This window comes from Aplysia californica, unplaced genomic scaffold (assembly GCF_000002075.1).
Source record: "Aplysia californica isolate F4 #8 unplaced genomic scaffold, AplCal3.0 scaffold00098, whole genome shotgun sequence".
Classification (NCBI taxonomy): domain Eukaryota; kingdom Metazoa; phylum Mollusca; class Gastropoda; order Aplysiida; family Aplysiidae; genus Aplysia; species Aplysia californica.
In genome coordinates this window covers 760,170-772,913 of record NW_004797368.1, presented here as the reverse complement: position 1 = coordinate 772,913, position 12,744 = coordinate 760,170, and the positions used below count along the sequence as shown (strand labels likewise).

At 37.6% G+C, this 12,744-nt stretch overlaps 1 protein-coding gene across 1 annotated transcript; it reads right to left on the bottom strand.

The window, feature by feature from the left end:
• Positions 1-4,557: 4,557 nt before the first annotated feature.
• LOC101849449 (baculoviral IAP repeat-containing protein 2-like) lies at positions 4,558-11,974 on the bottom strand. Its single transcript, XM_035968942.1, has 6 exons — positions 10,898-11,974; positions 10,256-10,416; positions 9,858-9,894; positions 8,142-8,330; positions 7,472-7,749; positions 4,558-4,791 (listed from the first exon to the last, which is right to left on the bottom strand). Exons 1-6 carry the CDS (start codon positions 11,835-11,837, stop codon positions 4,558-4,560), a joined length of 1,839 nt encoding a protein of 612 aa, XP_035824835.1. The 5' UTR covers positions 11,838-11,974.
• Between the last annotated feature and the right edge of the window lie 770 nt (positions 11,975-12,744).

Genomic DNA, 12,744 nt, shown 5'->3' with positions numbered 1-12,744 from the left:
AAATCAACGAGAGATGCTAAGAAAATTTCAGTTCAGTGTGAGTTAAGAGAAGCACATTGACATTTCGTGCAAGGAAAAGGTAATGCAGACAGACAGAAAAAAACAAAGAGACAGTAAAGGAGTAAAGCCTATTAGCCGTATTGTCTAACAATCCACTTCTCCAAAGTAAAACTTTCAAAATGTAAAAAGAACCAATTTGTTGCATTATAGAATATTCACTGAATCCCAGTTATTTCAAAGAATGGTATGACAATTGTCATATTTTAGAAAGTCTTATGTAAATCCATGTTGTCATTCATTGCAAATTTACAAAGAACTACGTTCTACAGATGTTTGTGTCATGTAGACTTATTCAATAAAAAAAAAATGAGGCAGCGCATTTATTTATTTATTTAATAATAAATAGCATTTGTATAGCGCATATATCCCCGCTCAACAGCAGGCTCTATGCGCTTTACACTATATTATTACCCCAGCAGACCATAAAACATTCCGAAACATTCTCAGCTTCCCTGGAAGCATACAGTGCAAGCAGCTGATTAAGCGCTCAAACACTAACAAACTGACAAGATCTTTCACTGTCTATAGCCGGGTACCCATTTCCACCTGGGTGAAGTGAGGAAAATTCGTGTAAAGTACCTTTCCCAAGGACACAACGTCGGGTCCCAGACGGGATTCGAACCCACGACCTTACGGTTGCGAGTCCGAGAGCCTAACCACTAGGCCACCGAGAAGCCTAAAGAACTAAACATTGGAACACATGTAAACATCATCAAACTCTCTAGCCCTAAGCACACCAAACATTTTTAAAAGTTAGAACAGGGTGTAAAACATGGCAGTGGTAAAAACAGAAGCAGTAAATACAATATTAATTTTTCAAAGTAAAAAAGAATGGACTATCATCAACTGTAATTTTGCTAAAAATGTGCACAAGTTCTCATAACAGTATCAAGAGAAGTCCAATCTCCAGCAGTATATCGGTAAGTCTAACACACACACACATACCATATTTGACATATTTCCCAGAAAGAAGCCTTGAAAATACTAAGAAAATTTCACCCACATGACATATCATAGCTGCGTTTGGGGGAAAAAATACATTATGTCATATAAGTCTTTAGCAGAACCTGTACAAACATGAAGGATTGCAGAGTCCACTCCAGGACAGTTACAACACACAGATCAGAATTGTGGCAAAACGTTAACAGGGCTGTTAAGAGCTATAAAGTGCCAATAATGTGGAACAGAAGCAAGAAAATTTTGCAAACAAACACACTTAGTAGAGCGGTGTTTTAGACTCAGGTGTGATATCAGCACAAACCCAGTTAGGACATTCTAGACGATGTCTCCAACAACAGTCTTACAATTTGTGAGTTGTGCTGACCAAATGAGTTACTTCTTTAGGATTTTAGCTGAATGGAAATTGATACATCGACTTTATAGGTTGTGTTTGTACAATTTGTAAGTATGGAATAATAAAAGACACAGTAGACTTGAACAAAATGGCATCAACAGAATACCTATAAATCTGACCTCAATGTTCATTTTCGGCCAGTATCTCCATTCTTGGATTGCGAAAAGTAACTCATTTTGTCAGCATGCCTCACATTTGTACTCGTAATATCAGTTCATCTTCAGCAGGACTACAAGTAATGATTCTTGAAATTCTTGACATTCATTCTCATCATGTGTTCTGAGCATTTTGCAAGTTCTTACTACTGAACAATTGGTAGTTATGTGCCCACAGTGAATAGCAGTACTATCGACATTGCTGTACATCGTAATCAGATGATGATGTCAAATATGATACATGTTAACTTCTCAAAGAACCTGAACACCTTAAAACTAGAGACTGATGAACATAATAAAATCTAGCACTATGCCCAAGTCAGCTATTTCTCTCTAGCTTCAAGGGTGACTAAATCATGAGCAATCTCAGCCACTAGCAAAAGCTATATTCACTTTCCTTTAATCGAAATGAGAAGAATGCAGACTACATGCTGATTGATTGTAAATTTTAACGTTTTACATCTTCTTTGACATAATATGGCTCATTCTGAAGTTGCACTGCTTTGGTCTCACTGCCAAGGTGAACCTGGATAGATCATAGAGTGGGATACAGTGTCACAAAAGAAACAAGGAAATATTCCTTAAAATAAACTTCGGCAAATGGGAATCAAACTCAAACCTTCTGAGTGCTGTGGAGTGAGAAGAACCTGACCATTTCACCACAGACACTTGTAAACAACCCATAGCATGATCTTGATAAACAACTTAAAATATAAAAAATGGAACACACTTGCATAAAATAATGTTTAATTATAAGAGAATTTGCCAAATACCATAAGCTATACCAAGAACAGGTGTTGAATCAGAATCAAGACACATAGACTTTCTCCATGTCTGTGGTCAAACGTCGACAAATGGGGCATCGTCCGTCCAGTTTGGAGACACACAGAGCACAGCAGCACAGATGGTTACACGGACGCAGCAAGACCTGCATGGGTGCATCAAGACACATCTGGCAGGTCACCAGATTTACGTCTTCGTTGCGACTGCTGTTCTGACTTTCTCTCACATCTGGGTCAGCAGATTGGTCTGTGAAAAAGAATAAGGATGATCAAGATATTGCACATTCACATCCAAAAACTATAGTCAGAGAAAGTCACTAAGGGACAATCAGGATGTAGAAATGGCTCCACTTGATTAGAGAATCAGAAAACATGACTACAGAACTGAGGGGAAAAGATATTTAGTGTCAGAATGTGAGGGGTTCTGAGGAAACCTGTCAGAAGGAGTAAATTTTTTAAAGAGATAATTTTGCTTGTTTGAAAAATTTCGTCTCCCTTGAGCATTTTACACTTAATTTAAGTGCAATTAGATCCTTTTGTAAGACATTATAGCACTTAAAAGGGCATGAAGATCAGAAGGACATCTGAAGAAAACAGCTTTGAAAATTTCACCTGATGAGCACCTCATCAATATTTTAGAAGTTGTTAACTCATTCGCTACATATTATTTTGGGCTTCTGGAAATTTTTGGGGAAAGGGCGAAACGAGATGGTGACTAATGCGCAATTCACAGGTCATTGGGATCATAAATTCTTATAAATATCAACATGCTACACACCAAAATTTTCAGTATGATTTGTAGAATACATATGTATTGTTTATTTGTGTAATTTTCAACTTTGGTTCCTGTAGGGGGTGATTATGCAACACAATTCTAATAGGATGCGGATGAAAATTTTAAAAAATAATTTATCATCTTTGGTAAAAGTAAAAAAATGTGCTTGATCAAAATAACCAAAGATGAATACAGAACTAAAAATATTGTAAAATTTGCCAGTATTTCCATACATTCCACATAATTTGTACATTTGGATCATAACATCCAAAAATGAAAAAAATAATTTTTAGAACAAAATCTTGAGAAAAAGGACTTAAAGATACTTTAACAAACAGTAAAAAACACATGTATCTTATATAGAATTATTCAGAATTGCATTTGGAATAAAACTACACATGTTTTGGGTGGTATTTTTGTAATATTACTAAAATAGTGATTTTGGAGAAAAACAAAATATTTTGGCAATAAAATTTAGATCGAGCACTGAAAAATATTGATTTTTCAATAGAAGTGCAAAGGCAATTGTGTCACGACGAGGTGGAATCAGGCGCTCGTCAATTTTTTGCCATATGGAGTTATTGGTACCATTGTAAAGTTGGTTCATTTGTCTGTTTTTGATGCAAAAATTCCAGTCTATCTAGAATAGAAGTCGAGATATTTTGGATTGAAGGAGATAAGGGTCGCTTGGTTTCAGAGGCAAAATTAATGACAAAATGATAGCCAAAGTTTAGTGATTTCCAAAGCTTGAGAGCCTTTGGAAACTGTATATTTACAATTTGCATCCCTTTAATCAACTCTTTTCAATAAAATCCACACAGCAATGTGTTTTTAAATGGATATACAAGGTCTTGAGCCCAAAATTCAAAATAAATTGCCAAATAGATTGAAAAACGCTATAGTTTCTTCAATTTCATTATTTTAAAGAGCACCTGATTTCACCAGGATGTCTCACAATTTGACTATTTCCACTTTACAAATACAGTGGCAATATTCTAAAGAAAAGTCCCACATTTTTTTTAGTAAACAAAACAATGATACATTTTGTTTTGTAAAAGTAGGCCTACTAAGACTGGTATCTGAGCTATAATTTGGGCATCATGATAGAACAAAGTCTCAATAACTTCGAAATCGTGTTTCAAAACTGAAGAAAACTTTGGGTTTATGGTGGAAATGCTTCACCTGGAAGCTAATGTCATAACCATTATTTTAACATAGATTTATGGATTGGATCAGAATCTAAACTAGAATCATAGGTCGGTACTCGAGCTGTTGGGGGCGGCTTACCGTAACGAAGTCGCTTCAGCCGTGCCACCACACATGGCTTGCGTAGCGAATGAGTTAAAAATCCATACCATATCATTCTCAAAAAAGACAACAAATAGGTTGGTTAACACAATAAAATCTATAAAGAGAACATAATCTTGTATACTAATGTAGCCTACCTTCTGTGTCAAAGTCACTTTTGTCCAGGGGAGCTGATTGAGGTCTGTGACGTTCACGAATTTCTTCCAACTCTTGTCTCAGCATAGACAGTTGTAGATCTTTGGTGTGGAGAGCCTGGCGATTCTCTTCTATCACTTGTCTATTCTCTTCTATCACTTGTCTATTCTCTTCTATCACTTGTCTATTCTCTTCTATCACCTGGTCCTTCTCTTCTAAGGCCTGTAAATGTTAAAAAGGATAAAAAAGATAATAGGACTGAAATTAGTAATCCCACAAAAACATATAAAAAGTTTTTATGAACATTTATCGTCACTGTCACAAGAAAAATGAGTAACTCTGATGTATCTAAATCTAACTCACAGGGTCAAATAATTGTGTTACCCATCTTTATTATGACAGCAACAATAATTCTGTACATCTTGAATCTATACAACCTTATCCAAGAAATCTACAGAAAAAGCAGCTGCATAATGCTCTCCCCATCCATGCTGGAAGCATGAAATCCTGTTTTCCTAAGTCACATGTTTGAATGAAGGGAGAAATTCAGACTGCAAGCACTTAAAAAAGGAATGGCAAAACACAGACTGGGGCTACACGATGGAGAAGAACTCCTTATCCCTCCATTGCTACCAAAGCTCTGCCATTTGCACGCTAGCATAAGTCTTTGAAGAAACCATACATCATTATTGCTCAGCAGCAACAACAGGGGGATAGAGCCTACAGTCAGCTCTTTTTTACAATTGGGAAACAAATCATGAAGACATGAGCTCAAAGAAAATGACAGGTCCTAAGAGTAAAGGACATGCACATCAACGTACTAACAATCACCCCTTTCCTGCTTTGCCCAGAACTGTTCTGGGCTGTTTAATGTCGTTGTACTACCAAGGTCTAATTCGTAGGCAACCTTTTCGTAATCAAAGAGAGATAATTCAGGCAATACTATTTTTGTATTTTCTCAGTCAGTTTTCCTGACCGGTTCCGATATTTGTTGACATTTTGAAAGCATAACTTTGAAGGGAGAAGGAAGTTTGTTAAGTAAATCAAGTGCTGCTTGTGTTTTGTCACAATCGCTGCCATGGCAACTCGCGGTAGAGGTTACCAACCACAATATACAGAACTGGAAAATCTTGGCTAGGTGATGTAAGACAGTGACAGTGATGATAATGATCTTCCCACTGGTAATGATGTCTTGGATGATGAAGAAAGTGATGGCAAGAACCTTGATAGGCTTATGAGAGAAGGTATAGGGCAAAGAAACAATAGTAACTGTAACAGCAATGACTGTGATGTTGAAGCAGATGAAGAAAATCAGCATTAAAGAAAAAAAGTACAGTCATTGAAAGGCAATTCATTTTCCTACAATCCTGGGAAGTTTCAAGTGTCTCCTTCAAAAAGAAAGTTATAAGCATTTAAGTGACGGTAGTAGTGATGTTATGTTTTCCTCCCAAACATTTGTGTGGCAGGGAAGGGTTAAGAGCAGGGGGGAGAAGCAAGATACATAGAAACCAAAGACGTCAGACCTACCAGTGGAACTCTCCAACCACCCTAAATGACAATGACAATCTTACAAAACAGACAGACTTCAGAAGAGACACTCAAGCTTCCCTTTCATTTTCCTCCAGTGTCCTTAACAAATGCCACCCTACCCAATAGGCTGAACAAAGTGCAGCATGATGATGAATATAAGTCAACACAACTAAAAGGAGGTCACAGGAACATAAGATGCCTGAGATATTTATAAAAAAGACTTGATAAAATTATAATAAAGGAACAAAAAAGAGGTTGAGCAGCTGAAAAGTTGTATCCAAACACTTTGTTCTGCCATCATGTCCCTCTTCAAGTGATGTGAGTATTTGATGACACTCTCTCAGAACTATGGAACTGATGTTTTGGGGAATTTTAAACATAAGGGAAGTAATCATAACAATACTAACAGACAACCAAGGGAAGTAACAACAATGTGTACCCTAATTTTGAACAGATTTATTGTACACACTCGCATCACGTAAACGCATAACTAAACTTCTTCCAAGCAACATAGTTTAAGATAAAGATTAAGATGTAAAATGATAAACTGTCTTTTTCTATGATGAAGGAATGTTCACCCCTAAACTCCAACCATTTCCTTCTTTATTCCTATCTTCTCCCTAACAAGGACATCAAGCAAAGAAAAATCCTTCATAATTGGAGTTGAGAAAAATTCAAAACTCAATATTATTCAAACCTCCATCTTGTGAATCCAAGTCAAGTTCTAAACCACTTATTCAAATCAAAGCCACACGGCCAAGCCAAGAAACACTTCAGCACTGAGATGCCCTCTAGCATAGAGAAACACAGCATGTGGCAGTTCAGACATCCCAGGTCTTTGACAACAGTCTCTGTCACAACATTCAACACAGTAACGCCAGAGTGCTGTCACTACATGTGGTCAAGACATCATGAATAATAACTATTATTTCATTTCTGACCAGTAGGAGGTGTACACTAGAAAGAGTGAAATAACACAACAGAATGAGTACCTATAGAAAGGCACCATGAGTAATGTAATTTGGAAAACTGAGTCCTTCCCAACAATTCATTCTTCTCTCTCAATTAAACTAATCACTGTCATATGTTATCTGCTATAGGAATCATTTCTTGAGTCTAGTGGGAGGGGGGAACCCATTAGCCTACACAATAAGCACAGGTGCAGAAGGACCAAAAGTTTTGAACATAATTACAAAAAATAAAAGTACTCATAATGGAGTCACGAAGCTCAAGAACGAGAGGATTTTTCTGGAGAGAGATATATTAGCATTATCATAAGGATATAAAGGTCAAAGGTGAGTGGTTTAGACATACTGGAATATATTTTAATATCAGTGTGTCAAGGTCACAAAGGTCAAAGGTTGTAACTCACCTGCCCCAGTTCTGTCTTCATGGCCAGCTCACGCCAGTGACGCTCAAACCTCTGACGCTGGAGTTCTCTCTCCTTGGCCTGGATCTCTGTGTCCTTGGCCTGGATCTCTGTGTCCTTGGCCTGGATCTCTGTGTCCTTGGCCTGGTTCTCTGACTTAATGACCTGGTTCTCCGACCTGATGTCCACTACTTCCTGTGTCTTGTCACAGAGTGTCTTGTGGTTGTCAGTGCCGGCCTTGAGCAGACCCAGCAGGAGGGGAGAGTCTGGGAACTGGCCACCTGGAGATACAAACACTCATAAGGTAAACACTCTAACCACTACACCAAATATTTATGACAATAAATTTTTGGAGCACACAGAGTTGCCTAGCAACACTGAAGCACCTGACACAGTTACATGACAGACTTAAGCTGTTACTTATGAAAGATGAATGATATAGAATACAAAAGTAAGAAAACTGACAACTTTACAACAAAGATTATTTCACCTTTCCGTTATTATACCTGCACAGCAATGACTTTAAAAGAAAATTAGCTTCAGTGTTATAACATTACTCAGGAAAAGTGTTTCGTGAGTGGAAAGGGGACAAGGTAAGGTGATAGAAGATCTTTTTAGGTAAAAATGGTGGAGAAGACATCAGAGATTCGCTCTGTATAGAGGAGTGACTCACAAGTCAGGAAAAAGAAGGTGATGATGGCATCAGAGATTTGCTCTGTGCTGTACCCACGTGCACGAGCTGCAGAGATAGACTCCAGGTCCAGGTACGATCTGGGACCAGCTGGTGGTGGTGATGATGCTGAAGAGGATGATGATGATGTGGAGGATGTTGCTGCAGTTGTCATTGTTGCTGCCTCAAGATCTGATTGGGATACAAAAATATATTTCCTGTCAACTCAATGATAACAAAATACAACAGTATAAACTACAAAGGATATCAGGAGTAAGACTTGGCTAAAAAAAAGTGTAGTAAAAACATCAGGTGTAATATCTTAACACAAACATTACACATGACTGTGAATCATTAAACGCGCGTATTAGAATAAAATCATCTGGCCCAATCTTCACGTTAGTTGAATCCGAGTATTCACTATATCAAAATGTGACCAATGTAAGCAACTATTTAAAAATTGAAAACAATAGGAACATAATTTGGGCTCATTGTGTCACAGTGTAAGTAAAAAGGAAAAGAACTTGTGGTGCCCCAAAGTGTTTGTTTATATGAGGGATTGCTTCCCTTGGCACAGTCTCTGAACAATTTGGTCACGTTTGCACGAGACTATGGACAAAGTTGAAGGTTGAACTGCTGCTGCCAATTACACTGGACTGTGCCAAAGTGCATGCTTTATGAAAAGGTCAATTTCTTCAATGGAAAGCCTGTCTCACATTATGATGTATTGTTTGCCACACAAGTTGCATTGCAGTGCATGGCCTAAAGTAGGACAATCTATGTCCAGTCTATCACTGTTTAATAACCGAGGAAAAAATATGACTGTGACTGAATCTCTAATGACATTCCACCACACCTTGAATACTTATGCCCCCCCCTCCCCCCACACACACATAGATAGACATATGTGTGCTGGCTGTCAATATAACCTCTCTGGCACATGATAAGACACATACTTGTATTACGCTTGTCAACAAAGCATGTGTTGGTGAGAAAGAAGGCCTCTGATTGGTCACATAAGATGGCTGTGAGTCTCTGATAGGTCGGTCATAGTATACAGTGTATGATACACAAAAGGCATAGCGTGCAATGATCCACGATGCAGAGTGATCCCTTATAATAAAAGGTTCATTGTGGGGAAAAATTGTGTCAAGTCACGTCACTGGGAACTGTTCACCCTACAAGCCACTTTTTTTAGTCTGAGTTTCTTCATTTACCTGTGTGTTCAATATCAATTTTTGGCTGATTTGAGTGAATAAAAACCCCAGAGAACTCTTCTCTTTCTATTGACTCCAGGTGTTTTTTAAATCTAGGTTTCACCGCATATATATATAAGGAACACGTTACACACATATTGCACATCGTTGACCAGCTGTTCAGATGTACTAGGCCACAATTTCAACAAAAAAATTATAACAGCAGTTTCTTACCACTATTTAAAAAAATAATTTTTAACAGCAGTTTCTTAATCTCTTATATCGGTTGCACATGCTCAAGAAATATTTTGCCAAAATTCAAATTCTAAAAGTTGAACATGACAAGAAAAGATACATAAAGTTGGAGCAATTATAAAAGAATGAAACTGTTTTTAAATATCCTGTTTTCTGGGCTTAGGTTATTTTAACAGCTTACTGATGACATTCTATAGAATAAATGTTAAAAAACATGCAAGAGTATGTCATACACAGTGTATAAATACAAGTAGTTTTTTTTTTTTACCTTGAGCGTGACTGTCTTGCTTAATCCCAACCACAAGCTGAGGGGTGAAAAAGAGAAAAAACAGACACGTGAGTTCTGTGAATTATTAAAATTGTACAGTGAATTCAAATGGTGGTAAAAGTTGTTTTCTTGTCTTAAAAATAATGACGGTAGTCAGCTGATTTGCCGAGAACACTTAAATTTCTTTTTCTTTTCCCCACATAGAACGCACTATAACATCCACATGAGATGGAAGAAAACTACATATGCGCACTAAAAATGTTCTCAAGATTTGTCTAAAAGCATACATTTGCACAAACAATGCATACAACTGAAAGAAACATAATTTCTTGATAATGTCATACCTTGTACGGTAGCTAATAAAGTATAAAAAAACAGTAATACCTTTCTGAACTCACCTCTTGTTGTTGTGCTTCATTGATGTACTCTTGACCTTTATTCTGCTGCAAAAAGAAACAGGAAGGAGAGGCACAGGCATGCTGGGTCAGGGGATCAGCACCAGGTATCCAGTCAAAGAGTTCAACACCACAGGAGAAACAACGCACCATGTCATTGTGACCTGAGGGAGAAAACAGTTAATTTTTCAAAGATTGTGGTTGATTAAACAAAATGACTCCGCTAAATATTGAAAATAATAGAAGTTCATCCTACATTTTATTACTTTTTTCACATATATAAATACATATTACTGTACCCCTATGAGAATTTAGGCAACAAAAAATGAGAAGCAAGTGATCCACATATTTTTAACAACAATCACGTGCACACATGTTCTATAATATATTTATAATTATTATGTTAATTTCAATTATGATTCTGATCTGAATGCAGTTAATTTGTAGTAATTCATTTTCATTTACTATAGAATTCAAGAACCTACCTGATAGGTCTTGAAAAAAAACAACCAGCTACATAAAATTCATTCTTTTACAACTTGAGGTAATGCAAAAAAACTAAAAAAAGCAAGCCTATTTGACAACTCTGAATTTTTAAAGTAAGTGGAACACAATCTAATAAAGTCGAAACATGGAGAGGCCTACCTGTATAATAGAAACCTGCTTCTACCATGGTATTTGGTGGAAAAACGGTTTTAAGGAGCTTTGGCCACAAGCTGAAGGTACCGGACCTGTCCGCAGAATCCTCAAATTCAGGATACTTGATACGGTATTTGCTTGAAACATTACATTGACTGATGTCCTTGAAATATTTTGTACGTTCTTTCTCATGAATACTTCTCTGTTCTTCACTTGAAATATTTCCCATGTCAAAGTGACACACAAAAGGACACTCAGGTGACTTTTTCTTGTGCACATGTCCAATGTCAACACACACTTCAAACTCCAACTGGAGTCCACAGAAAACACACTGGGCTCGGAGGTTAGAGATCATGATGAAGCCATCCTTTGACCATTTTGCTGCCTCAACTGAGCCAGGTGAACTGTAAGTAGTCAGTCGAAGGCTTTCAAACAACATAGGATACCCACCAGTTAGAGGTTTGAATGGGTGTAGGATAGCTTCACGTCTTACGTACTTGGTCCCACTATGATTCTTGTTTGATCTATTGGAGAACAATTTTCTTTTCAAGGTCTCTGTATTATTTGCATCACATGAACTGCAAATAGAGAAAACTGTTGGTGGTTCCTGTGCACCTTCTTCAACACTTGTGTCATCAATCTCAGATGATGACAATGTAGTCGCACTTCCAACAAAATTAGTTGCGACAATAGGTGGTGTATTTAGAAATGGACAGTTCGGACTTCTTGTTCTGTGGACAGCAAGGGGGGATTCTCCTGCCCACCCACTGTGTTTAACACTGCAAGAGCGACATACTAACTCATCTGATGCAAACGAAACATTGTCTGCACGTTCCCAGCCAGCTTCAGCGAATTTAACTGGAGTGTTGGAAAGTGAACTCACAAAGTTTTGCGGCAGTGGAGAATGAAATGTGCGGAGTCTTTCCATGAAAGATGTCGATGCCATATTGCTATAGATTTTAGCTGTAACACGTAAAAAGAACTAGTTTTCCATTCATCAAGAATAAATCCAGACTTCACCCAAATTTAGCAGAATATTTTTGTAATTGAGGTTTTCGGTCGGTTGTTTATAATTTCCAGAGTGATAGCAGCAAGCTCCGGAAGTACAGACGCTTTCGCGCGACTTGTTTCCCTTGTTGCTAAAATTAACCGTAGGCATTTCCCGTTGCGGTGGAAACAGCTGATCGGCGATCATAATAAGTTTTTGGTGGGAAAAGGTCTAAAAAATATTGTTTCTTTAGCTTTGAACTTTCCTTTACCATTTCTCCTTTTGTAAATGAAGATTTATTTTATGTACACCTCTTTTTCTGACTATGCCTCAGCTATTTTACCACTTCACTTTTCAATGACACCATATTATGTATCGGATCCATTCTTTGGCCGTCAATTTTAGCCGTTTTACCTTAGCCTTTCCAAACTTAAACACTTACTTGGTTACTAGGAGGGAGAATAGGTAACATCGCAGGCGGTACAATGCCCTGCTCCTCCCTTCTATCCAGGATCCACGAAAGGGTTGGCTTGCTGATCGTACGGAACAAAATGTTATGTAAGATGTCATAACGTTTTTCCTGTCCTATGCACTTTTTCAGCAGCAGCCTCCTAGTCTCTTCCTTTTGTTTTTATACCTTTAACTCCCAGCAGTGGTCACAAGCTCATCTAATTCTTTTTTTATTTCACACTTTACAACCCCCCTCCCAATAGTTCTCTTTTTCTATCTCTCTCTCTCTGTCTTCTGTCTGTCTGTTTGTCTGTCTTTCTTTCTCTCTCTCGCACACATATACACACATATGCGCACGTGTGTGTGTGTGTGTGTGTTTGTGTGTGTGTGTGTGTGTGTGTGTGTGTGTGTGTGT

What these genes read in the sequence shown, in the direction of transcription:
- LOC101849449 (XM_035968942.1), bottom strand. Translation starts at nt 11,837, where the DNA reads ATGGCATCGACATCTTTCATGGAAAGACTCCGCACATTTCATTCTCCA. An exon ending in CACCTTCTTTTTCCTGACTT is followed by an intron (nt 7,750 to 8,141) that starts GTGAGTCACTCC and finishes TTGTATCTCCAG; the next exon opens with GTGGCCAGTTCCCAGACTCT. An exon ending in TGAAGACAGAACTGGGGCAG is followed by an intron (nt 4,792 to 7,471) that starts GTGAGTTACAAC and finishes TAACATTTACAG; the next exon opens with GCCTTAGAAGAGAAGGACCA.